This window comes from Equus caballus, chromosome 30 (assembly GCF_041296265.1).
Source record: "Equus caballus isolate H_3958 breed thoroughbred chromosome 30, TB-T2T, whole genome shotgun sequence".
In the NCBI taxonomy this organism is placed as follows: domain Eukaryota; kingdom Metazoa; phylum Chordata; class Mammalia; order Perissodactyla; family Equidae; genus Equus; species Equus caballus.
The window spans coordinates 34,100,510-34,127,084 of NC_091713.1; the positions used below are offsets into that span (position 1 = coordinate 34,100,510).

A 26,575-nucleotide genomic window follows, 5' to 3' on the forward strand; every position below is an offset into this window, starting at 1 on the left:
AAGAAGTTCTCCGCTGTGGTTCTGGGGAGATGCTTGTGAACCACACGTCAGGGGTGGCAGCGGGCGGGTGCGCCCACATTAAACACAATACGGCCACATAAATGGGCCTCGCTGCAAGCGCTTCAAGCTATATTGTATTCGCACATTGTAAAGTAAAAATTCAGGTTTCTTATTGGGTGTGTGTGTACAAACACATGTGGATGCCGAGAAATAGAGAGACTTCCCAGTTAAATGAACTCTGGCCGCTGCTCCGCTTTCAAGGTTTCTGGAGATTCCTGGCGCAAGGCGCCATAAATCAAGGGAAGATTGATTTCTAGATTGTTCCTAACACAGAAAGACCCGACGGAAACTGGGGAATCTTGTGGGGTTTCCCGGGGTGGCGGATGGGGATAGATGCCCGCGGGGTGGTTCTTCCTTTCGCTGGGAAGAGCCCTGCCTTGGGCAGTCCTCCCAGCAGGTGGATTACCATGCACACTGCCCTCTCTTCGGAAGCCACACTGGCCCCATCGATTTTGCGGAGCAAGAAAGGGAAGGGCTTTCATTATTTTTTTTTTTTCCTAGTGAAACTTGGGGCTCCCAAACCAGGTGTGTGTGGAACAGAAGGGGCCGCGAGAAAGCGAGATGCTCCCTGAGCCCAGCGCGGATCTTCGTTCCATCTCAGGGCCCCTTATCCTAAGGCGTTCGCAAAGTCTGGTCCGCACGCCAGGTTCCACCCCCAGAAACCACCGGGACTTCGATTCGTCTCCAGACAAGGCCAGGAGAGGGGGATAAATACCGGGCGAACGGCAGTCCACATGCTGCCTTCCTATGGGTACTTTGAGACCTCACAGACCCTGGGTAGGCCAGAAGGAACCTCTCCCCACCCCCCTCCCCCCATGCCAACACCTGCCATTTCATCTTCAGTACATTCCAGCAAAGGCTTGAGTTTGTCTGCCCATGGTGGAGGATTTAAAACTCGGTGCTGTTTTTTTACTACCCTGCAACAATTAAAAGGTACTTCTGGGTACCAAAACTCTCTCTTCCTTCAGAGAAGAAAAAAAAAGGCGGACGTTTACGTGTGTGAGAGAGAGTGTGTGTGCGTGTGTGTGAGGGGGTTGTCAGCACCCTCTTGTGCGCCTCTGTGGAGAGCCTGATTTCCGAGAGAAGGTTGCGGAAGAACCCGCAGCTTTTCAGCTGGGGATTGGGTCGTCCTGGGGCGCCCAGCCTACCCAGCCCCTCCGGATGCCCGGCTGTGTGCCAGGCGCCCAGCTCTGGGTTGACCCTCGCTGGCACAAACGGTTTCAAGGTTGGGCTCATGGCACAAAACCTCCAGACTCACGGCCCCCCTCCCTGAGACTATGAGTGTGAAAGAGAGTGTAAACCCGAGAATCGTGGGCTCTAGGGCGATTGGGAGATTCGCGACAACCACATATTCCCACCCGAAATTTGTATTCCAAAGTGTGAGCTTCTTCAGTGTGTGCTCTTCAGTGCGCGCGCGCCTCTGGGTGTGTGTGCACGTGTATGTGTGTGTGTGTGTGTGTGTGTGTGTGTAGAATGCATATTTTTATCAAATACCTAAAACGGGTTCGTGACCCACAAGAGGATAAAAACTGCTGCTTTGGACAGGGATGAATGAGAGCACCTCAGCGTTTTCGGGTCGGTATCGCGGTCCAGCAATTCGATGGCCTCGCCAGCGAGCAGAGAAGCTGAACCTTGTCGCCTCCCTGGCTGCGAAAACGAACCGAGATTGGGGGGGATTCTCGACGAAAGAAAGAGCTAAGGAGGCCACGATGGAAAGGGGAAAGTCGGGGGTGAGGGGAACTTAGAAGGTAAACTAGTGGGACCAATTGGCTGGTGGGACTGGTCGTGAAGCTAAGTGTTCCGGTAGAAATAGGGACTCTGTCCGCGGTGCTCTGAGCCACATTCCGAGATTTGGGATGGAAAGAAAAAGCCAGAGAGCTTGGATTGGCGGCTCCTGCTGGATCCCTTAGCATCCCTAAGCTGCCGCGGAGCGCCCGGGACGGCGAAGAGGTGGGTCCAGCCCTCCACAGCCCCACGCGCCCCCGCATCCCACAGGGTTTTCTCATGCTGCTCGTCCGCGCGCGGGCGCCCCCAGCCCTCTCAGCCCTCGGCCCACGCGCCGCGGAGGAGCTGCTCGGGTGACACAGGGGGAGGGGCGGGTAGGGAGGGAGGCACATCACGCGGACCCGCGTCCCGGAGCGGCCAATCTCGCTGCTCACACCCCCTTCCGCATCCGCGCGGGAGCCTCTCAGCGATCCCCGCCCCCCATCTCCGACTGTGAGGGGCGCACCGGGTGGGGGAGTAGGTAAATAATTGGCCAGAAGCCGGGCAGCCCGGTCCTCCCTCCACTTCCCCGAGGCCTGACTGCGCCCGAGGCTGCTGGGGCGACGCAGCCCCTCGGGAACCGGAGACCAGGTAACCTGGCCCCCGCCGGGTCCCGGGTCTGGGTGTCTATGCCCCCGCGAATGCTCGTCTCCCAGGGTTTTAGTCCGTTTCCTCCTGGAAGGTTAATCGCTCTCCCACCTCCTAGCACGGGCCGGGCGGCAGAGATACCTCCGGCCCGCGCGCTGACCCGGCCGGGAAGGCCGCCTCCGCGCGCAGAGCGCATCCCAAAAAGCTGGGTTCCCGGCGCCCAGCCCCGGAGCGCCGAGAGGGAAGGGAGGACCGGGAGGGGAGGGCGGGGATGTGGCGGGTGAGCCATCAATGGCTTAGCTCCGATCTCGGCAGATGCTACTGCTCCTTCACCGTCTATGCAGGCACCAGCTGCGGCAGCATCTTTTAGGTACTAGCCCCAGGAAGACAGAGGCCAGCTGCGGGGCCGGGAGCCCAGGGCGCGCCGCGGGTCTCTAGCCGCCCGCCGCGCCCAAGCCTCAAGATGCTCTGGGCTTTATGAGGTTCAGTTACGGCCGAGTCCTCCATTAACACCTCCCCTGGTTGTTGAGGGGCTGGAAGGGCTGAACGCAGCCTCAGAGCATGGCTTCGGGCACCGGCCGGCTCCTGCGCCCTCTGCCCACCCTCTCTCCTCCCCCTCCTGATCTGGAAGCATAAACAGAAAATAAAAGACAGGTGGAGGGAGCTGCGGGTCAGAGGTGAAGAATTCGGGTCAATTCCGACAGAGAGAGAGAGGGAGAGAGAAAGAGAAAGAGAGGGAGGGAGAGAGAGAAAGATTGATTTTAGTCCAACGGTTTATTTATTTGGCTTAACAGAGAAACCCTCGGCGAGACCTGGGAACCGGCCCACGCCTCTGGCCGCCGCCTCCCGCCCTCCCTCGCCGAGGACCGGGTTCTTAGGGAGAACTTCTGCACCGTAAGGTAAGATCCCCAAGAGGGTTGTCTCGTCGGAGCGAGCGGTTGTCTGGCCTCAGTACGCGCCCATCCCGCCGGGGGTGGGGGTGGGGGCTCAGGAGCCTCCCGGGCCCCTCCTGAGGCAGGCCCGGCCCAGTGGGCGCCGCCCGGCACCTGGGGGCGCAGCGGCAGGAGGAGCGGTTGGGACCGGGCCCGCGCGGGGTGGGAGGTGCTCGGGGGCCCGGCGCAGCGCCCGCCTGACACTCGGCTTTTCTCTGCCAGCGCAGCCTCCATTGCGGCGTGATCCACTCCTTCGCTCTAAGGATGCTGAACGGTACTGCTCTAGAGGCAGGTGAGTTATAGGCCAGGTCCCTTCTCACTTTCCCTGCCCTTTCTCCCTTTCTCTTGGGCCACTGTGCCGATCGTGTGAGTGTAAGGGTGTGTGTATGCACGCGCGTGTGCGCGCCTTTATTGGGTGGAGGGAAGAGGGGTGTGTGTGTCTTAGAAATTAAACCGCTCTTCGCAGGCTCTGAAATACATAGTCTCCCCTGACAGGATTCCTCAACCTGCATTTCCCTCCTTTTGCCCCTCTCTTGAATGTCGCTGACTTTCCTCGGGGCGGTGGGGGCGTGGAGGGCGGAGGTCACGGAGTTGTCAGTGGCGAGAGGGATGCGCTCCCTGGGCTCCGCGGAGCTACGGGGGCGTCTTCTCCCTGGAAGGGTTGGGGGCGGGGAAGCCACCGGTTCTCACCTGTGCAGGGCTTCACTGGAACCCGGCTTCACTCACCATACCCTGTTCAACCCAAGCCCCGCACAGCGCCCGCGGGGCGGGACGTCGCTTTATTCCTGGGGCGGCCGAGCCAGCGGCGGCACCGGGCAGGTAATGGGGCTTCAGATTTCAGAGGCACGGCGTCCTAGACTTGGCAGCCGCCCCCTTGGAGGACCAGGGCCTGGAGAACAGAGGTTTGAAGGGAGCCGGGGAGCCGGCGGGAGGCTGCACGGGTGCGGGGGGTGCGTGGATAGGGGGCGCGCGGACCCGCGTGGTCCCCGGGCGCCAGCCAGCGAAGGTGCGCAGCTGAACTCCCCGGCCCAGCCGGGCTCAAACCACTCGCCTCTGGTCCCGAGGGAGGCCCTCCCAGCAGGACTGAATCAGAGGTGCGCAGGGGCAGGGGCCAGTCTGGACCTGCCATTCCCGACGGTGGGGAGGTTTGCACGTAGAGCCTCCCCCTGTCCACCGACTAACTAGAGGAAGGCCCGGCGCCTCCGGACCACTCGCTCACCTCCGGCTCAGCGCAGCCGGGGCAACCAGTGCTGGGCGGCTCCGCGCTCAGTGCGCGGTTCCCAGCCCCAGGACCACGCAGACTTCCCCGGGCCCTGGGATGCTCACGACAGTGCCGAAAGCCGGACACTGCTTCAAGAGTTGCATCTCTCAGACCAAGGAGCTCCTCAACCGGCTTAACAGGGTCAGGAGAAAGGGTGACCTCTGGCCTTTAAAGGGCAAACCCAGGGGCACAGGATCTTGGCCTCCAAAATTCGGGTCTAGAGAGACCTTGAGTCGCCTGTGCTCTCAAGAGATGCTCTCAAGAGTAACCGCTGGGTTACTTTCCTTTCCGGACCCTAAAGCCTCCGCTGCTCCTGGATCTGCCTTCCCTTTACTTCCCCTCTCCTCCCCTCTGGGGACTTTGACTGGGCTGGAGCCCTGGACCAGGTTGCCGCCCTCATGGAGATTCTAGGACTCTGAATCCTCCATCCTGACTCCTCCGCCCCGCTGGCGTCCAGCCACCGGCTTTCCTGAAAGCGGCAACAGTAGCCGGACGGGTGGCTGGCAGAGCAGAAAGAAAAGACTGGACTGTGGGTGCCCAATTGTAGGGGAGACAGCGCCTGGCTAGGTTTCTAGTCCATTGCTCCAAATAGAGCTTTGAGTTCGGAGAGGAGATTCGAATCTTATTCCAGGCCGCGGGCGGGTGAGAGCCGCGTGCACCTGTCCCATTGAGAGTGGCGGGGGCTCAGCCCCAAGACTTGAACCATCGAGCAGTCCAACTTTTATGGAGCGCTCCCGGGCTATTCCGCCGGCCTCCGGCCCCGCCCCTCCTGGGGAGAGAGCCACCAAGACACTATCCTTAAAGTGCTTACTGTCCCTTGAGAGTGAGGGGTAGCGAGGGGGACCCTCTTGGGTAATTCCCGGGGCTCCGAGACAAAAAGGTTAGGACACCCCAGGTCACACGCTAGTTCTTGGAGCATACCCCCCGCCGTGGGCTTCCTCCTTAAGGAACTGTGAGAGCAGGCAGGGTTGGACTGATGGGGAGCAATTTCCGCAGGACTCACAAGGACCTCCCAAACTCCAGCAGCCGCGCCCCACCCCTACCTTTCTGCCAACTTCCTGCGTTGGCTGAGAAGGAAGAATCCAGGCGGTTCGCTTCTTTCTGGGAAGCAAATCCCACTGGGGGCAGGAAATTATAACCTGAATTTTATAAGAAAAAGCAGGCATAACTAGGATCCAATCAGAAAGCTGGTTGCAGAAGGTGCTCAGCGCTGCCTGTACCTGATAGATGATGAACAGATATGTGTGGAACAGATGAATGAGTGAATGAAGGAATGAAGGAAGGAATGATTGGAGGGCTTACAGGACTTCTGTGCTTGGCTTCCCTGGAGACTCTTCACAAAGTTCTGGTTTTTTCTTGGAGTTCTTTAACTTTCACTTCATGGGGTCTTCAAAATTTCATGTCTTGCAAAGGGGGTGGGGAGTGGTGTTCTTGGGCTCTTTGTTGTTTTTGCCGAGCAGGACCAAAATCCAACAAGAGCCAAACTGATTCCAAACAGCCCCATTTGACAGGAGAGGGAAGAGTTTAGCCCGGAAACTAGGCAAAGCGGGACCCTGGATTGAGGTTCTATATTTACTTTTTTCTTGGAGCCTCCTTGGGGTAATTGACTGATGTTCCTCTTGGAGACCCCCTCCTCTTTCTCCTCCTCCTCCTCGGGGTCTGAGTCCATTTAGCCCCTGACTCACGGGAAGGCAAGCTGCCCCTTTGTGAGAGGACCTGCTGTCTCTGAAAGGGCTGCCGCCTCCAGCCCCTCCTTGGGGCCCTTCGTGTGTGCACGTGGGTTTGAAAAGCTCATTGATTTCCATCCAAAGGGGCTAATTACATTACTTACAGTAAATAGCAGCCCTGCTGTCCGGTAGGGCTGCCAAAGTGGGGGGGGGGGGGGGAGGTCTCCAGCTTAGTTCACTTGATTGGATTCATTTTTGTGTGAAATTGTGTTTTATGAGCTGTATTCCTGCACCCGGAGGACTGTAACAGCGTCCAGTCTGCAAATAACATTATTTTTGACCCTGAGAAAGAACAAGGGAAAGCGTGGTGTCTGGGGTTTCATGGAAGAGGCAACTCCAGCAGCTTCAGGAGGCGATGCTTTGGGACAGGAAGTCAGGCTGCCAAGCAAGGGTTGTTCCCTCCTCCCTCCATTCTTGTCTCCCTCCCTCCCTCCCTTCCTTCCTTCCTTGCTGCCTGCCTGCCTTTCTTTTTCCTCTGTCACTTCCTTCCTTCCTCGTGAACCCTCCTCTTTCGTCCCTTCCCTCTTGCTTCCTTTCCTATTGCTTCCTTCCTTTCCTCCTTCTCTCCCTCCCTCTCTCCCTTCTTTCTAGATTTGGCCCCACTTCCTTGTCGGTTCCCTGAAGAGGGAAGCACTCCTCTGGGGTATCCTGGAGGTGTCAGGACCTAAGCCCACGTTCCTGGGAAGCCCATGGGGAGTAGAGGAAAGACAGGCAGCTGAGGGAGGAAGAGAGCAGAGAGCAACGGCGGCTTCCTCCTCTCCCTGGCTGAAGCTGGGTTGGTTCCTGCCGCAGCTCCGCGCTTGGGGGCCCCTAGGGGGCTTCTGGTGGTTTGAATGAATCGACAATATCAGAGTATTGTGGACACTTTTTAATAGGGCCGAGGAGGGGCCGCCGCTAATGGGGACAGAGGGAGACAGAACAATCCCGCCTCTTGTGAGGCGCAGGTCTGCCATTCTGCTCGTCAGCTCTCACCTTCCCCTCCTCCACGGCGAGAAGCCCCTTTCACATCCTCCTCTCTGTGAGGTGCATCCAGTTTTACAAGTCCCAGTCCGGCCAGGCCTATGGGAACAGCACGCAGTAGGGCGCGCCTGGTCCCGCCGGGGCGGGCGCCAAGATCTCCCGGGGCCCCGGGCCGCTGCCCACATTGACAAGTTTCAAAGGCAGTTTTCCTGCAAAACTGAACGGGGTGAGAGAACACTTCACTCTACCGTCATGGTTCAGCTGCATACTCGCGCCTACAAGTCCACGCCCTGGCCTCGACGCTAATTTTGCAAAGAAAACCTTTTTTGCCAAAAGTAAACTCCAGAAACATGGGCTCTCCTAGCCTGCTTTTCACTTTGGGGGGATGCTCCAGCCCCTGGTAGAGTCGGGGGTTCTTGGGAAGGTAAGGCGACTTGCTCTTAAAAAGTGAGCTGAGGAAGACAGGATGGGGAGGAGAGGGGTATCTGGCCAATATTTACTTATTTGAGGTCCCCGTGAGCTGGGGACCAGAAAGTCCACAGAGAGAAAACTCAAAGTTTGGAGCCAACATTCTGTATGCCTTGAGCCTGGAGTCTGATCTTGAACTTGGACCAAACAGGCCAGCTCTCTGCCTCCTATGCTGGGGCAGGGACAATAAGGGCTCCTTTTCCCCCTTTAGAACGTGATTGCTGGGAATTCTTGGAAGGACGTGTGGGGTTGTGTGTGTGTGTGTGTGTGTGTGTGTGTGTGTGTTGGGGGGGGAAGTAAATGCCCCCGCCTCCTGCCTCCCCCGTTCCACCCCCCCCCTTGTAATGTTTGTCCTCGCTTGCCCATCACCAGGGGGTTGAGAGGAGTATGACAGGTCTTTGTTGTCTGAATAAAAATCCGTGGCAGCTCCGGGGAGAGAACTCCTCCTACTAAATTATCAAAAATGGGCTGGCTTTAGTCTCTTAACAAATTGGACACAGCTCTGGCAGGAGCAGTCCCCAACCCAACTTACAGGCACTAGGAACCTGCGAGCAGCCAGGGACCGCTGAAAACAGCACTTCTTTTTCTTTCTTTGTGTTCTAAACTAATTTCTTTCTTCCTCAGATTTTGTTGTCCTCCCCCGCCGCAGTTGTTTTCCATTAGTAATTCGATCTCTCAGAGCAGTAAGATCCCCCTTCTTCCTCTGCTCTCCCCTCCGCCGTGTTTGTTTGTTTTCTGCACATCTCCTTCGAGAAGCTGCTGGGGCTCCCCCCGCCCCTTTCTTCTTTTTTTCTTTTCCGAGCAGACCGATTTCCACTCCGTCTGCCTCTTTCTTCTTCCCTTTCCCTCCTGCCCTCGGTCCCCGAGCATCTCTGTGCTCCTCCAGAGCGCAGCCCTCCGCGGTCCCTTCTGCTCCTTCACTCGGATGAGCTGAGAGCTCCGGGCGTGTGTATATGGAAATAGTGGGGTGCCGAGCAGAAGACAACTCGTGTCCTTTCCGCCCCCCAGCCATGCTCTTCCACGGGATCTCCGGAGGCCACATCCAAGGCATCATGGAGGAGATGGAGCGCAGATCCAAGACCGAGGCCCGCTTGGCCAAAGGCGCCCAGCTCAACGGCCGCGACGCGGTAAGGAAGGGCCCCGGGGCGCGGGAGTCGGCGCCCCTGCGCGCTCTGGAAGCCGAGCCTCGATGCCCCGGCCGGAGAGTTGAGGATGGCGCGGCGTGGGGACCGCCGCTCCAGGCTGGCGGGTGGGTTTTCTCCGGTGAGAAACGGCCCCTTTCTGACTTGAAATGTCTCCGCTTCTGAGACGCCGAGCTCGCTACCCGCTGCCGCAGCGGTTCCCGGGAGAGCAGGGCGAGCTGGGAGTCGGAGGACGGGTCGTCCTCTCCTGCAGACCTCAGAGCCCGGGCTCCGGGCCCCCGTGACTCCCGGCCCTCCCCCGTGAGGATCGGCGGCCGGAGGGCGAGCTGGACGCGGGAAAAGGGCGGACGGCGCGTGGCCGACGCGTCCGGGCCGAGCAGTAGCCCCGGGGCTCTGGTCTCTGGGACACATGGGAAACTTTGAGTGGAGGACACCACTGGGCTACTTCCAGTTACCCGGACGCTCGGAGCTTGGCACCCCCAGACCCTGAGATTTTCGGGGTCTCTGGCAGCCCAGCTCGGCCCCTCTAGCGAGAGAGGACCGCGTTCAGCTTCCAGGCCGGGCGGGTGTAATGTGTAAGGGAATCTAATAAAAAACCCGGAGGAGCGGAACACCTCGCCCAAGCCCTTAAACCATGTAATTAACTACCGCTGTCGCTACTATTCTTAAGAATAAAAGTCACGTCCGCTTAATAAAGAAAACCAATTAATAATCTATGCGTTTCCCTTTCCCACTTACGAGCCAGAGGGGAAAAACTACAAAAGTCTCCGGAAATGATTTCAGCCGAACAGAGCTGTGCAGATCCTTTGGCATCACACCGGGTCGTGTAGTTCAAATTAACCCGGTAGCCTGTTCTGGGCGGGTCAGCGGTGTTTGGGGTTCCACCAAGTAGCCGAGTTGCTGGATCTTTCTACGTTTGCGACATGAATTCAGTGCGGGTCCCTGGTCTGGGTAAAGGACAAAACTTTACTTTTCCAGGCCCGCCAAAGTTTCGTGGGGGAAGTCCAACCCATTTCTGCTAGTCTTAAGGGAAAAGTCCAGCGGTTAACTTCTTTTTTCCTCTTTTGTGGCTATCCTGTTTAAACACAGAGAGCGCCAACGCAAACCCGAATTTCACAGCGGGCCTGGGCTCGTCAAGGAGAGGTTTCCCCATCTTCGGCTTGGCGGTGGGGATGCAGGCGAGAAACTTGGGCGCTAAACAGATTTTTCAGGACAAAGATCTCCTGGGTATCTTGATGCTAGGGAAAGAAGGACTGTGCAGAGGGTACTGGACAACAGGCCCTCCCAGGGAACAGGCTCTTTACGCTCTCACTAGGAAGAGGAACGATATCCCTGAAAATTAGAAACCAACAGATCTGCTAAATATATGCGATCGAAAGTGTCGGCCAAATCAGAAGCCTAGGCATAACCTTTCCCTTCCTTTCAATTTCAACGCTGCTAATAAGAATGTGCAGAAATAGGATTGCAATTGCGTTTGTTGGAAAACAATTCGTGCTCATTCAAATCTCCTTTCCACTCCCCAATAACAATTTCCGTGGTTTTATTCCGTGTGCGTTGAAGGCCACAGTTTTTAGCCTGTAATTATTCGAGTTCAGAAATATGCACCAAACTCTAGTCAATGCGCTCCTAGCCGTTTTAAAAAGAGGCTCCAGACAGCCGGCCTGTCTTTAGGTGAACAACCCCGGGAGGACGGAACGCCGGCTCCGGCAGACGCTGCAGAAACGCGGCGAGCCGCAAAGGGAGGAAGTGCAAGCGTTTCCTCGACGTGTGCCTTTGCGCGGGGGGGCCCCTACCCTGACGCGCTCCCGGATGCCTGGGACTCGCGCCGCACGGCCCCCGCGCGCCCTCCTCAGCGCGCCTTTGCTTGCCTTGCAGGGCATGCCCCCGCTGAGCCCCGAGAAGCCCGCTCTGTGCGCCGGCTGCGGGGGCAAGATCTCGGACAGGTACTACCTGCTGGCCGTGGACAAGCAGTGGCACCTGAGATGCCTGAAGTGCTGTGAATGTAAGCTGGCTCTCGAGTCCGAGCTCACCTGCTTCGCCAAGGACGGTAGCATTTACTGCAAGGAGGATTACTACAGGTATTCCCGCCCCACTCCCTTACGCCCGGTACACCTGGCGCGGCCACCTCCGAGCCCGAGAGCCCCTCCAGTCGTCCCCCACCTTTCGCCTGTCCGCGGAAGGTTATCATCCCGAGATCTGGGAAATCCACTGCAGACACTTCTAGCTGCACCCCCACCCCGCGACGGGCGGTGAGGATGGGTGGCAGGGATACCCAGGTCTGGAGCGGCATCAGTGCACATCATGCGCTCCCGCACTGCCCAGCCAGGTTGAGGGAACCTGGAGAAATCCGGGAAGAGTAAAGGAACGGTGTCTCGGCCGACCAAGACTAAAGCAGTTTTTTTTTCCGTTTACTACGAACTGAGCAAGGTTCGTGCCTTGGAACTGAACTGGCGGCCCGGGCAGCAACAGACACCGGGTGTTCGGTTTTCGCGGGGGGTGGGGGGAGCCGTGTAAATGATCATAAAAAGGAACATCGCGGTTGCCGAAACCCAAGCCACTCAGTCGCGAGTTCCCTTCACCGCTGGTTAGAGCTGAGCCCGCCAGACTGGAGCGGGCCCTGGGCGCAGGCGTGTTCATTGAGTCTTCCCGGCTCTGTTTCTGGATTGGGAGCGAGAACCACGTGCAGGTGACCCAGCTCCGCTCTGAGCCGGAGCCAGAGAGGTGGTTAAAAAAGAATAAGCTTTCCTCTGCAAAAGTGTCGTTTTTCCGGGGCTGCGTCCGTCTGAACGCTCTCACGCACGTTCACACATCCATGCGTAATAACACCACTCTTCGTTCCTAGAATGTTTTGTAATCGATGCAGCGTTTTCACTCGGCATCGCAATTTAATATTCTTTCGACAGAGTTATGAGTTACGTTGTGGCGGGTTTTGCTTTTTTGTCTTTTTAAATCTCCAATTTATAGAGAAGGAAACTGAGGATGTTACCCGCTTCTTCTGATTTTAATGCAAAGGATCTTTGTCCTGGTTCACCAGAACGGGTCAATACGCAAATAAGATTAATGTCCAAGTGGGCCCCTGTCCTCTCCTCCCGGAGCCCCCTCAGGTCTCAGTCTTGGGCCGCTGCTGACCAAGCCCCTGGTGTCGCGGGTGGGAGATGGGCCCTGCCTTTGCCTCAACCAGAGCCCTGACACGACTGTTTCCTTCCAGAAGGTTCTCTGTGCAGAGATGTGCCCGCTGCCACCTTGGCATCTCCGCCTCCGAGATGGTCATGCGCGCCCGAGACTCTGTCTACCACCTGAGTTGTTTCACCTGCTCCACTTGCAACAAGACCCTGACCACGGGCGACCATTTTGGCATGAAGGACAGCCTGGTGTACTGCCGCGCCCACTTCGAGACCCTCTTGCAAGGGGAGTATCCTCCGCAGCTAAGCTACACCGAGCTGGCGGCCAAGAGCGGCGGCTTGGCCCTGCCTTACTTCAATGGCACTGGCACCGTGCAGAAGGGGCGGCCCCGGAAGCGGAAGAGCCCAGCGCTGGGAGTGGACATCGTCAATTACAACTCAGGTGGGCCCCTGTCACCCCCGTTCTGTCCTAGCCTCCCATTGCCCCCAGGAGGATTCCACAGAACTCCTTCCCAGTCCAAGATCTTGTTGCAAGAGGGCGCTTTGCGTAGCATGTCCCTTTTCTTCCTACAACACCCCTTCGCTCAGAAGAAAGGGAAAGATGGAGAGAAAGAGGGAAGGAGGGGGGAGAGAGAGGCAGGGAGGGAAAGAAAGAGAGAGAGAGAGACCTTTATTTAGGTTGTGGCAAAAAACACATTCATAACCATGGGGCTGCAATGACTTCTCCCAAGCAGGCTGAGCCAAACCCTGGTTGCCCATTAGTTAATGAGCCCATTAGTTTCTGGCTCCCAGTTGGAGCAAAACAGCCCTAGGGCAATTCCTGTGTGGAAGCCAAATTATAGATCCTGGAGGAGGTTTTCCTAAATACTGGGGGAAAAAAAAATCAGAGCAAACCCCAGTCTGTCTAGCGGGGGCAGAGGCTGTGGTCACCAGCCCAGAGTTAATCAGAACACAGTTGGCAGGAGTGTTAAAAAACCAAATCCCCCATCTTGGTGCAAAGCAGCTGCAGGGGTGGGGATCCCTCTCCGCAGCGGAGGAGCTGGCTGGACCCCTTCCTAGGTCAGGGTCCTCATCCAGCCAGCTCATTCCCTGTGTGGTCAGCCATCCAGACCCCTGGAAGACTGAAAGAACCTCCAGGCTTGGTGGTGTCACAGGCTGCTCTTCTGGCCTCCACTAGCCTCCTCTCTTAACTGAAAAGAAAATGCAGGCAATGGGCCAGAGCACACTTTCTTCCTTGCTTTGGGGCTAACATCTATCATTTATCAAACTCTCCCACTCACCAACTTCCCACTGTTGCTAGCCTGTCCCCATCCTCCATCTCCCCGGGAAAGGGATGGTGACAGGTACTGTGGACCATACTCTAACTCCGCACAGGATGGAAGCTCTTCTTGTGTGTCCCAGTTCCCAGGAAAGGGGTTCCAGGAAGCCCTAGGGTGACTTTTCAGAAGCCTAGAGGCCTGCTGGCTGCTCTGATCTCCCCTGCCCTGGCCCAGCCCTGGATGGGAATCTCAGCAGGCTGGAGAATCAGGCTAGGGGAGTCCATTCTGTTGGAAGATGACCTTGGGGACCTCGCTGTGGCAACCGCACCCCGTTACCATGAGCACCCACATAGCAGCCAAAGCAAGGACATCCCCAAGCCCGGATCTTGCTTGTTTTTCTCTTCCAGTCCCAGAGCCTGGTATGGTGCCTGACCATTGTTGTTGCTCAGTGGTAAAGGAACAGTGTCCAACCAGATAAGTGATTTGCCCAAGGTCACACAGCCAGTTGGAACGAGGCTGAACTAAGAGTTCTGCTCTGACCTCAGATTTTCAGGGGGAGCCCCGCAGGACGAGCGGCTCCCCCCAACCCTCTCCTGGGCTCCCTCAGTTGAATGCATTCTGGGCAGGCCTGGCGGGGCGCGTCCCATGGAGAGTAGGGACGGCGCACCCGGCGCTGCTGCACTCCTCCCTAGAGGGTTCAGGCCAAGGTCGCTAGGCGAAGGGAGAGGGCCGGTCTGCTCGCTACAGACCCACCAGAATCGGTTGTGTCTGGGCGGCGGGCGCAGCCCCGGGTTTTGCCAACCCCCCGGCGGCGGGTCGCGGCCTTGCGCTCCCCCTGCTGCGCTTCGGCCAGGGGCCACTTCGCCCGGCGCGCTTACTCCATCTCCTTTGATGCGTGGTCCCCGGGGCAGGACAGGCAGGGCACTAATTGTCCTTTATTAATAGAAGATGACATTGGAATCTCAAGCCACTCACCAAGGCCCTAATGCCCTAATTAGACAGAGAGAGAGAGACCCACATAAATAGCGAGTCTTTCAGAGAGAGAGAGAGAGAGAGACAGACACAGACAGACAGACAGAGAGACAGAGACAGAGAGAGAGATAGATCCGGACAAAGTCCAGAAAGGGGCCGGGGTGGGGAGGGATTTCTAGCCAAACGGCGGCAAGCCTGCCTTTTCGCTTGTTTATTTAATCTAATTAGGTAAATTTGATTTCTCCTTGGATCTTATTTTATGTTAGAAAGATTCAAGAGGCTTTAAGGACAGTAGAATTTAGCTTCTCCTCCTTCTCCAAGAACTAGGGAGTACGAATTTATTTTTTAAAAAGAATGAAAATCGCCTTCCACTTAGGTCTTTAGTTTGCAGATTCGTGCTGCTACAAGGTTACAGAGAAAGTTGATGTTGTCTTGCTGCTGAAGGAGGGAAAAGTTGTGGAGGCCTCCCTCACCCGAAGGAATTTGTACATCACGCCACTACTGATCAGATGCCTCTTAATTAGCATCCACCCCAACCTTTCTCCACTTTCCCCAGAGATACAAGTAAATAGTACATACTTCTTCAAGATCAGGTGAAAATAATCTAGAGAAACTGGGTTAAAGATGATTCACCAAAGATCAGCCCACCATTAAAAAGAGTTTGTGAATCTAATGCCAGTTTGTTACAAAACTAGCAGAAGAAAAGCTTCGGCAAATTAGAAACATCTTAAAAGTTAGAAAATAAAACGTCCTTGCAGTTTTAGCTCATTATTTGGATCTTCCATTGCCATCTCTGCTTCAGTGTCAGCCACTCTCAGAGAGAGTAGTGTTGATACTAAAGAAATATAATTTATACATTGATATATATTCAAAAACATGTACACAGAATATATTTAAGATCCAGAGACTTCCAGAGAAGGTGTGAAACTTGGTAAAGATCAGTTAGTGCTTGACATAAGGCAAACGCCTTTTAATGAGAATATTCCTAATTCAGTTTATCCCTCTTTGTGCAGAAATCAGGCAGATGTTTTAGAAAGACGTGGAAAGTTTATTTGGAATGCTGGATTGAAATAAAGCTCTGCGGAGGTGAGAAGAAGCGTTAGTCTAAGATAGGGAGCTCTTATTTGGGTAACTGAACATTAATTGAGAGACTAAATTTTTGCCACTTCTCAAAATCTCCCTTCCTTAGGTTCTTTCTTCACTCTCAAACTTCAAAAGCTCCCGGTAGTCGTTCCATTAGCCTGGCACTGACCCCTAGTGGTCTCTCAGGGATCAGTTCGTTCTCTGAAGGTTCCCCACCTTCAGAACAGAAACTCACGTTAGTATAGGGGCTATTTCATAAGTGACTGGAAAATAAAATATTCAGATCTTCTCATTAACTTTATAACACCAGATTTGTACTTATAGGTGTATGTTTAAGACAGTTTTAAGAGAGTTGTCATTTCATCCTATATTTCAGCAGAAAAAAACCATCTATAGCTTTAGAAGTAGACCCTGGGGAAACACAATCACTTGCAAGTTTACACAATGCATTTGTAGTTAAACATAAGTAATTTAGGATAATGCACTGAGTTAGTCTGTAGAAGAAACAGATTGCTTTATTAAATTGAATAACATAAGTGATTGCTCAGTCACAGGAAATCATATACAGTAATATTTGTTTAATAAAGAGCTAACTTAATCTCCATACACACTGAATTTTATTCTGTGTGAGAACAAGTCCCATAATTGTGTTTAAGGCACGAAAATTCTCCACTGAGTTTTTAATCTGCAATAATGGATATAGAATGCATGTTCAGAGAAGCAATTTCATCAAATCATTCTATAATTATTTTTCATAAACTTCCTTTTAATGACTAATGAGCATATAGTTAGGTTAGGAATCACGTTCATTTCTAAGAAAGATTACTTTAGGGGGGAAAATGGCTCAGGGCATTATTTAAACACCAAGTTAATTCTTCTATCCCAAATGTAATATTCAATTTGACGTGCTGCTCAGGAAAAGCTACGTGTTACTCACATATGATAGGGACAAAATCTTCCTTGAAGAAGCCCTCGATGACTAAGGTGTGCCTCCTGGACCATTTTGTTGTGGGTACATTTGTAATCTGGTTGTGAAATATAGCTCAGTTTACTGGAGATCAGTGTAGTTTTATAGTAGGTCATAAGATGCTGTTTCATCCATTTGAGGCTATGAATGTGCAACTCTGTAGAATATTGGAACTTGACATATCCCCACTGGGCTGACATAGGGTAAAATGTAAAGTATATTCTGTCTCTTATCTCTGGGTATATGGTAACCTTTCTGGTGGGGCTTAAGAAGTCTGTATTCAACATTTGAGTGTATATATCTAACTGGGATCCCAGTTCAAGTTGATTTGGTTTTGCACTAACAGTCACTCATAATTTTATGGATGAACAAAGATTCAAAATCTTGATTGAACGCTTCTTGAGCTCCCCGCCCTGAGCTTGACTTCGGGGACCCACAGGTGAATCTGGTATAGTCTTTCTCTTAATGAACTTGCCTGCTCTCTTACCAAGTGCACCCTCCAATTTATGCATCTTATGGAAATATAAACAAAGGAGACATTAATTCATGCCTGATCGTCTTACATTAGGGAGAATTTCTTGTTAAATGGATTTTGTGATGCCGCTGACCTCTTGGTTAATGACTAGAACCATTGTGTTTCTGTATATATGCTGATTTACAGAAAATATTTTTTAAAAAGTAATTGTAATCAGAGCATAGCAGGCAAATAATATCTTATCAAGCAGAATGGAAGAGCTAAGAGTAAGAGATGCCTCACTTTCTTCAAGGTTCAGGATTTTCCTCCGCCTCTCCCCAGTGACGGGATCAGCTTGATTTTAGATATTTTATTGTAATGCACTGAAATGCAGGATGATCAGATCTGAATATACATCAGATAAGTATCTGAAGCAAGGGTTTCAAGAAAAGAAATTGCCATGCCCTATAAGTTGCAAAGTTGGTTGAATCAGTAAGTCACTAGCAAAATGTTTTCATTTTGTCATCATATTTCCTATGCAGAGCCGGTAGATTATTGGAAATGACCTCTTAAATGTGCAACCTCATAGCCTGGGGAAAATGACTTTCAGGCTAGTTTCAAGGGCTGGGTTGTTTTGCCCTCAGTGCTGAGGACGCCTTGCAAGGGGAGAGAAGATGCCACCTCTTTCTGCTGGTCCGTCCAGAGGCACAGCTCCAATCCCACTCACACACAGCTGGAGCAAGAAGTGCTGAGATCTGAGCCTAGAAATAAGCACCATCCGTGTCTCTGAGCTGTGAGCTGTAGGGCGTGCTCCAGGCTTGAACCAACCCGTGATGAGAAGTCTGGGCTCATTCTCTTTCAGAAATATTTATGAAAATAACCCCATGGGAAAACTGTTTTCTTCCTGGTATAGCTCTAGGTTAACTCAATATAGCTAAAAGCCCTCAAAAATAATATTCTTATAATGATGTGGGAAATCTACACATTTTTACTTTGTAACGTCTCCCCCTTCTCCAGCCGTTTGCTCACTTTTTCCTGATCGAGAAGGCTCTAGGACCATCAGAAAAGGCTCAAAATTGGAATTCTTCCTTAGTTGGTAGGCTCTCAGAAATGCCCAGATTTGAGGGAGCTGAAATTACTTGTTGGCATAAAAAAGCAATACCTTCAAGATAGTGCATCTCATTTCACAAATTGGGCAAAACATAGAGTCTGTGTGTGTGTGGAGGGGCAGTGTGCTGATACACATAAATATATTAGAAAAGAGCTTTTTCTTTTCAGTCTTGGTGATTTCTCTTACTCTCACACTTATGGCTTATTCATCTTCCCAAGTTTTCTAGGAACCACTAAGTAAAAGAGAGGACTCATCTAGTATTTTTCTACTATATGAACTTCGGTTGCGTCTACATGAGCAGACTGGCTTGGCTGACTTTGGCGATTAACCTCTTTCTTTTGTCCGGATCCCACTCATAATTGGGTCGACAGCCTTTGCCACCGTTGCTTTATTATCCCAGCATTAGTATCCAACATCCGCCATCATTTCAGCTCATGCAGGAGTTTCCACTGAGCCGTGTGTGTTCCCTGTTACCGCAACAGGTTGTAACGAGAATGAGGCCGACCACTTGGACCGCGATCAGCAGCCTTACCCACCCTCGCAGAAGACCAAGCGCATGCGCACCTCCTTCAAGCACCACCAGCTCCGGACCATGAAATCCTACTTTGCCATCAACCACAACCCGGATGCCAAGGACCTCAAGCAGCTTGCTCAGAAAACAGGGCTGACCAAAAGAGTTTTGCAGGTAAGAAACCTCCATCATTGGCTGTGCATACATCTCCCTTCCCCTTGCCAGTAAAAATAGTTCTCTTCCCTGTTTAGAGTGACACCTGTATTTCCTGAACTGCTTCTCTTATATTAGCATATCTTAGTTATCTCCCTAGAGGGTGTGCTGAGATTTTGCAGGGTGCCTCCCAGAGGGTGCCCAAAGAGAGACCCAGGATCTTTTACAGTGCAGCCACATTCTCCCTACAGTTGGAGAGATGGGTCCAGCAAAGCTGGCAGAGCTTGCCTCACTGCCCAGCAAATGCAGGTTCTTTGCACGGGCTGTGGCTTTAGAGATTTCCATCCCCCGAAGGCTCAGGGCACAGACTTGAGGGGCACCTGCTGAAGCTGTCTTACGTCAGCAAACTCTTGGCAGACTCACTCACATGGTATAACCTTCCAAATTCAAGTCGACCCATGTTTTCATCTCCTGGGAAGCCACAAGTCTGTTTAGTGTCTCAGCAACCAACGGGGGCAAGTATTTTCCCATTTTAATAAACCATATTTAAAAATTAAATACTGGGAGTTAGATCTGCTGTCCAGGTGTTTTCCTAAAGTCACCATGGGACGAACATACAAATAATGAAATTATAGTGGTTGCTGTGGGTCCCCTGTGATCCTCTTCCCCTTCTGAGTGAGGAATAGGAGGCATTTTAAATTCCGCCAACCAGTTTCAGGCTGCTTGGTGTCTGTGGCCCTGGAAGTTTTTCCTATGCCAGGAATACTTGCCATGTGTCAGACTCAAGAATAGCTTGAAATCTGTTTCAGTGATGTTCATTTCATATGAGTGATTCTTACTTTTCCAAACTTTCAATGACCCTGCCTCTCCTCATTCTCGAAAGACCACAAACAGTTGAAGAATCAGGATCTATGTCCCCCACTTTATCTCTGTGCCTTCATTTCCATGGTATCTCCACGTGAGCCTCAGTCGTCCCGATGGCACTTGTCATGCTGGGGGGAGAACGTGCAGTTGACAGAATACTTGTAGCATCACTTGGCATTATTCTGTTTTAAAAGCAAGGCAAAAAAGTAAAAATTAAAAAAAAAAAAAGGCCCTTCTCTCCCAAGAAAAATAAACAATTCTATCTAAAAAGAGAAACAGATAGCAAAAAAAAAAAAAAAAAAAAAAAAAAAGAAGAAGAAGGAAAAAAGGAAAGAGAGAGAAAAAGTATAAAAAATAAACATCGGTAAAGAAATCCATTGGGGTTGGTTTGCAGGTTTGGTTCCAAAACGCACGAGCCAAATTCAGAAGGAACCTTTTGCGGCAGGAGAATGGGGGTGTTGATAAAGCTGATGGCACGTCGCTTCCGGCCCCGCCCTCAGCAGACAGCGGCGCTCTCACTCCACCCGGCACTGCGACCACTTTAACAGACCTGACCAATCCCACTATCACTGTAGTGACAGCCGTGACCTCTAACCTGGACAGCCACGAATCCGGAAGTCCCTCACAAACTACCTTAACGAACCTTTTCTAACATTGGTTTTTTTTTTTTTTTTAAATCCTTCCTCTTCTTTTTATTATTATTCTAATTATTATTATTTTATTATTTACAAGACATTATTTTTTTTTTTCTTAACCCACAAGATATTTGGGAAATTAAAAAAAACAACAGCTTGGTGTGTAGCATCTGCAGCCACTTGGCAAATGAGTTTACAGTATCGTCTCCTTTACAAAGTGTATTTTTTTCCTTTTTGTCTACGAAGCGTATTTGGATTTTTAAAAAAATTAATTAGATCTTTCAGACGGTAAGGGGAGTTTTTGAATCATTCTATCAAGTGCCTCTTAAAATTGTATATTACTTATTTCCAGAATCTCGAAGGAAAAAGAAAAAGAAGAATTGTATTATGATGGGCAAAAATCATATTCCCAGTTAAATGATTAGGCTAATAAAATAAAGATTAATTAAAGTTATTTTTCAAATCCTGCAATTGTATGTGTACTTATGGAATTTCGAACACTTCACATTTTTAAATATTTTAAAACTGAAAAAACGTTTCAATTATTCCTTTTACTTGCAGATAAAGAATATGATTAAACAAATCATTAACTGTAACAACTGTAAATATTAAAGATTAATTAGGTGGTAAATTTATTCCAGGAATGTGACTTTTCCTTCTCTTAGGGATGTACATCCCAATAAAACTTTTTAGTTAGTTACGTGCTTTTCAACATTTGAAAAATACTTAAACTCCCCGTATATCCATGAAAGTTCCAAATAGAGTTTGAAATTCTATACTTTTAATCTTCTAAAGCTTAAAATGATAGTTGTAAAACCATTCTATCTAAATTAATTTTTTTCCCCAGGGAAAATGGAAATAAGCAAAATATAATTTTTTAAGAAGTTAATCAAGTCAGTATAATTTAATTATTAGCTCTATTAATTGGCTTCAGCTGTACCATGATATTGTATCTGACATTCTGTATGAATAATGTTTAAAAAACCTTAGTAGATTAAAACCAACAATGAGATTTCTTTGGTTTTGTTCAGCTTTATTTTGCTTTGGCACAGGTTGATATATTTGTTAGAAAAAAACTTCTGACATGAGAGATTTGAAGTTCTTCGTCTTAAAGCAGATAAACTCAGAAGCCTGGTGGATGCTGATCTGAATATATTTCCTAGTTTACAGTAGCATTTTTTTTTTCTTTTAATTTAAGCTAAAATCTTAATGGTCTGGGCAGTGGTGAATGTTCATATCCATGCTTCTGTTGTAGTTAAATACCAATTAGATTGTGGATTTCCTAAAAAAAATAAAAAATAAAAAAGAAGTCAAGATATATGTCTTGCTTTAGTGGATTGTTAAGAATAACTTTGCACATATTCTCCACTTTTTGGACCCCTTAAATCTCCTCTGGTGGTCGAAGTGGCTATTTAATAGATTTTAAAGGTGTCCTTCTGGCTGTAAAAATGTGTGGTTACATATTGACAGTTCACTGCCCACATTAAAGTGCATTATTGTAACTTTTGCTCAGGGTCTTTAGAAAATTAGCACAGAAAGTAGCTTATTTTTTAAAAAAAGATGATGGAAGATAAGTTAACACTGTAACAGAAGAAAGGTGTGATTGCCATTATATATTTAGCAAGTGTGGTTATCATCTTATATGGAGCTTAAATCTTGACTTTTCATATTTCTAATACATTTTGGGCATTTACCACTAACCAGACCAAACAACCTTGATAAGGCTGAGATCTTATTAATACACTTTTACAGGTAAAATATTGATACTTAGAAATTTTGTTCTTTGACAGAACAATATATGGTACTATAGATCTACTTTATTAAGTAGACTAATTATAACTCAGTTTTCCTATGTGCCTTATGATCTAACTTGGAAGTAAGTTTGTGAAAAATCAGGATATATGTGTTGTTTGTTAAATTAACTGTTTTAAGCCCTTTTGACACCTCGCTAGTTTTGTACTGTTTTACCTCTTATTTCTGAAACTCTTTTTATGGTGTATCCTGTTAGAGGGGACGAACATGTCATAGAAAGCAGTTGTGCACTCTTTCGAATATAGTTGAGAAATTCAATAATCTTATCTATTGACCTTCGTGTTTATAGTACAGTAAGTGGTCTGGCAAAACTGTCCATGTTTCTTTGTTTATTGATAAATGCATTGTATAGAAACTATTTCCCCTAAATATTTATGGACCAAACAATTGTGATATATCCTATTAAATTTGTGTGAATAAACCATTTTGAATCTAAAGAGTTTTATTTCCCATCAGTTTTATTTAAGGTTTAACTGTACTGGTGCATTTCCAATGTCTATGTGTAAAAGCCATTAAAATGGTAATACAAAAAATTTTTAAATATTCAAACATACAAACAGTTTTTAGATTTCCAAACTTCTGATTCATTTTAAATGTCCACACCATTGCGTATGCAATGTGATTCTACTTAGAATTACCTTTAAATCTATTTTCTTATAATAAAAGTAATGCCCCACTGATTTGACTCAGTCCAATTTTTAGAATTAAAAAAGAGCTAATTAGCAGATAAAGTAATTGCATGAAAAGAAACCTTAAATATGATTAAGATATAATGTTAGGTCTATTGAGCACAAATGGATATTTGTAAATCTAAATAGAAATTGCAGACCCCTAAAAGCCAAGTTGCTCTGTAGTTAATAAATTGTCACTATGATTTTTTTCAGGGAGAACAAATCTTGGGGCATTACAGCCAAACATCCCGACGTTTGAAAATTCCCTAAAGTATTAAAAGAAGGGGAAAAGTTTGATCGGAAATCCACTGCAGTGAAGACAAAGACAATATTAGGTTATGATAATCATACATTTTAAAATCTATTAAGCCAAAAAAAAAAAGAGAGAGAGAGAGACAGAGAGACTTAAATGTCATTTACTGAATGTTAACAAAAATTCTGTTCTATACGGTGTCTAACACAAATGGAGGCTTAAAATTATGTGGCTTAAAACAAAATTAGATAAACTGTGTAGAAACCAGAGCAACCTGGCAGTAATATGCCCACCCCGTATTTGAAGAAAATTATTATTGAAAAAAAAATCCCACACATTTGTCAAGCACAGTAGTTGTAAAATAAAGTCCAAAAACACTCATTTCACTGCTTGCTAATGTGTATTAGTCCTATCTGTTAATGGCATTTTCCAATTGTAAATTCAAAGAAAGGCTATCACTCATTTAAGAGAATAGGCATCCAAACTCGGTAATTTTAGTATTATTGTTTAGTACTTCCTTTTTAAACAGAAATCTCTGCATGCACTTCTACATCTGTCCCTTCCAGTGTGCATCTCTGTATGATGACTTACCTTTGCTGTTTCTTGTATGATAAAGAGCTTTCATTAATAAACATTTTATTTGATGCAAACATAGTTAACTTTATGTTAAACACACACTGTTGAAATTAATTTCGAACACTGCCTTAAGAGGCAGCACAATACATTTCCACCTTGTTATAGTTAGGAGGAGATCCAAACAATAGAGTGAGGTTAAATTCTGGTAGTCTAGTATAAAATTACTTACTTGGTTTTTAACTTTTCATGACTTTTTAGTTGTTGTATTCAATTGACATGTGTATTAAAAATTAAAAAAAAACAAAGGAAACCAAAATTACAACAAAAATAAACCTTAGAATAAACTATCATGTAAGGTTTCAGCAGCTTTTTTAGATTATTAGGGTAAAATTCATAGATCCTCTGTAAGTTTACATGTTCGCTATGCAATGAGCAAATTTATTGAAGTATACGAATATATTCTGAGCTATGCAAAGATCTAATCTTTGCATAGTTCAAATTACATATGATGTTACGAACAAAGGAGCAAGTGGAAAGAAAAACAAATATTTAGGAATGAGGTTTTTTAATTGTTAAAGGGAATATTTGAAGAAAGAATTTTTTAACAACTCCTATTTAGCTGTTTATCCAAAGCATATGTTAAACAAATTAACATATAACTTTCCAGAAAATTTTCATTATGATGAAACTTTTATTATATACAAATGAACCCTATGTAAATGATGTAACTTTTATGAATGACAGACATTAAATGTTTCACTTACATGTATTCTCAGAATTTTGAATGTTTTCTTAAGTGCTTTCACTTCCTGAATACTAAAAAAAAAAAAATTTAAAGGAGAGAGCAACTTACTAATAAAAAAAAAAGCAATGCACCATGACAAGTAGACTATTTTGAGCGATCATGAAACAGGTTGGTTTTGTCAGTAACTTGAATGTTTATGCCTCATTGAAACTTCATCCATGGCTATAGCAACTTAAATAGATTTTCCAATACATTTCCAGCCAGTTTATTCAAATCCTTGTTCTTCAGTTTTGCCTTCTTTCCCTGTGCTGTCACCTATGGCAGTTTCATTTAGAAATATTTTGGAAGCTCGCCTGGTTTTACAGACCTTTAAATATTTGTCTGGTATGTGAAATGCAGGAAGAGACCGAAGAGGGAAAGAACATAACTGAAATTAGACATCTGAAAAAAATAATACAAATTTGAAACAGGCACGTTTTTAAAAAGTAAAAGAAAGGAGCACTAATTATGTGAGTGGGAAGAGAAAAAAGCACGTGATGCAGAGGTGGGAGGTCTGCCCTGCTTTCCTGGGATGCAGCACGGTCTTTGAGTCTGGGCAACCACACACTTACTGGTCGGCATGCAAGAGAAGGATGTGGACTTCTTAGCAGGGAGCAGGGCACTCAATTTTCTTAGCTTCTACCTCCCACATGCCTGGGTTAGTCTAACTTCTGGCAAATTGATCTTGGGCAAGAAAAAGCTTTACTGAGAGGTAGCATCTGTCAGCCTTGGTTGAGTAGCCACCTCAAGGCTGACTTACAGAGTGGGTAGGTTTATTATACCTCAAATGAGGATAAAACTCCATAATAAAGGACCCAAAGCAAACACTTTCAAGAGCTTGATGATTTTTTATCACCTAAAATGTAGTTAGCTTTATTTAGCAAAACCCCAGTAGAATCCACCATGCATCTTTTTCCCCAGTATCCTTTCTTTGGAGTCACAGCGTTTTGTGAGCCACATATAAATATCTCACTTTCTGTTGCAGTGTGCTTGCAGGTGGTATCATGGTGGGAAGCGTTCGAAGTGGGGAATTCTGGAATGGAAATTTGGAGTCAAGTCATTCTAGGCTGCTATGGAGAATGCTAAAGAGAATACTGTTGTTATAAAAGATAAACACCTAATTTTGTATGGAGTTTTGCTATTGAATTTTCAATTCTGTTATAAACAAAGCTGGCTTTATCTGTGGAGAGTGTGTGCTCCAGAGGTGATTCACCACGTTGTTCATTTTATGGTTTCTGGACACTAGGGTTAGAATAAGGACAATAGGACTTCGTCCAAACTGGAGAAACGGAGTTGTATTTTCTTTGAAACCATAAGTATAGATAAACTCCAGATTGGCCTTTTGGATCGATTTTATATTTTTGGTAGTTGGGAACCAAGTCTGAATATTCAAATAAATAAACACCCTCAGATGTAAAGCCACACTCCTTGTTTTATAGGCAATGTCAAAAATGGGAAGTTACTTTCTTTATGGTGTGCCATTGATTTTGAAACATTTTTATATTACCTACTCTGCCCTTATAACTTTTTTTTTCAGGTATCATTGCCACTTACCTTATTTTCAAAATAAATTAGAATTCTAGATTAAAATATTGTTTTGAGTGCCCTCTGGGAAGATTTGTTTTTCATATTGCCTGTTTCCATAGCAAAAAAAAAAAAAAGTTCAGAACTGTGCATGGTACTCAAAAGTCTAAGAATATGATGTAAGTAGCAATATAATCACCACAACTAAATTTCTTTTTAACTGTGTTGCAAAATAGATTTTTTTATCTAAAATCACTCCTCACTTCCAACATTTCTTTGTGAGTTTTAATATAGCAAACCCTCGCGTATCACGCACCACATCAACAAGTTTTTCTTCCCTTGGATTATTAATTTTTGCTTCTTTGCACTACATTTGTCTTGTGCCGAAATGACAAAAGCAGGCAGCAACAAAGATCCGGGTACTAGCCATATGTAGAAAGTTCTGGTGTGCATTTCTGTGTCCTTTTTCCTCACATATTAGAATTGTCAGGAACGGTTTTTTCCTTTGGAACTTCATGTTGACATCTTGCATGATCTTATAAATTAAGCTGAAGAGAAACTGGATACCTTTTATGGTTATTTGAAAATAAAATTTGCTACAAATAAGACGCTCTGGTCTCTGTTGCCTCATATCATGCATGAATATATTAATTTTTTTCTGTACTTCCCCATTGAACCAGAAAATATGAACCTCAAAGGATATTTAAATTGTTATTTATGACAAATATACAAAGAGGAAGAAATTCAAAGGTGAGGTTGCCTTTACTTAATCATTCTCATTCTGCTCCTTTTTCTTTTCCGAAGCAGCAAAAAACGTGAAGAGCTATCTGCTCTAACTTTGACATTCAAAGGTTTTGACAGCTTGCCTCACTTAAAGTTATATTTATTATTCAGTAAACTTTAATTCTATAGAATAAATGCC

At 47.8% G+C, this 26,575-nt stretch overlaps 1 protein-coding gene across 5 annotated transcripts; it reads left to right on the plus strand.

Annotated features, from left to right (window-relative positions):
- The first annotated feature begins 2,234 nt into the window (after positions 1-2,234).
- On the plus strand, positions 2,235-26,259 carry LHX9 (LIM homeobox 9). Of its 5 annotated transcripts, XM_070255741.1 has the most exons (8): positions 2,235-2,415; positions 3,207-3,311; positions 3,572-3,636; positions 8,769-8,887; positions 10,778-10,980; positions 12,111-12,466; positions 18,353-18,555; positions 22,730-26,259. In XM_070255741.1, exons 3-8 carry the CDS (start codon positions 3,609-3,611, stop codon positions 22,784-22,786), a joined length of 966 nt encoding a protein of 321 aa, XP_070111842.1. In that variant the 5' UTR covers positions 2,235-2,415; positions 3,207-3,311; positions 3,572-3,608; the 3' UTR covers positions 22,787-26,259. The 5 variants fall into 5 exon arrangements, with proteins under 5 accessions (XP_070111842.1, XP_070111841.1, XP_070111843.1 ...); XM_070255740.1 differs by lacking the exons at positions 2,235-2,415; positions 3,207-3,311; positions 22,730-26,259 and adding an exon at positions 19,793-22,282 and having other exon boundaries at positions 3,500-3,636; XM_070255742.1 differs by lacking the exons at positions 2,235-2,415; positions 3,207-3,311; positions 3,572-3,636 and adding an exon at positions 7,534-7,716.
- The last annotated feature ends 316 nt before the right edge of the window (positions 26,260-26,575 follow it).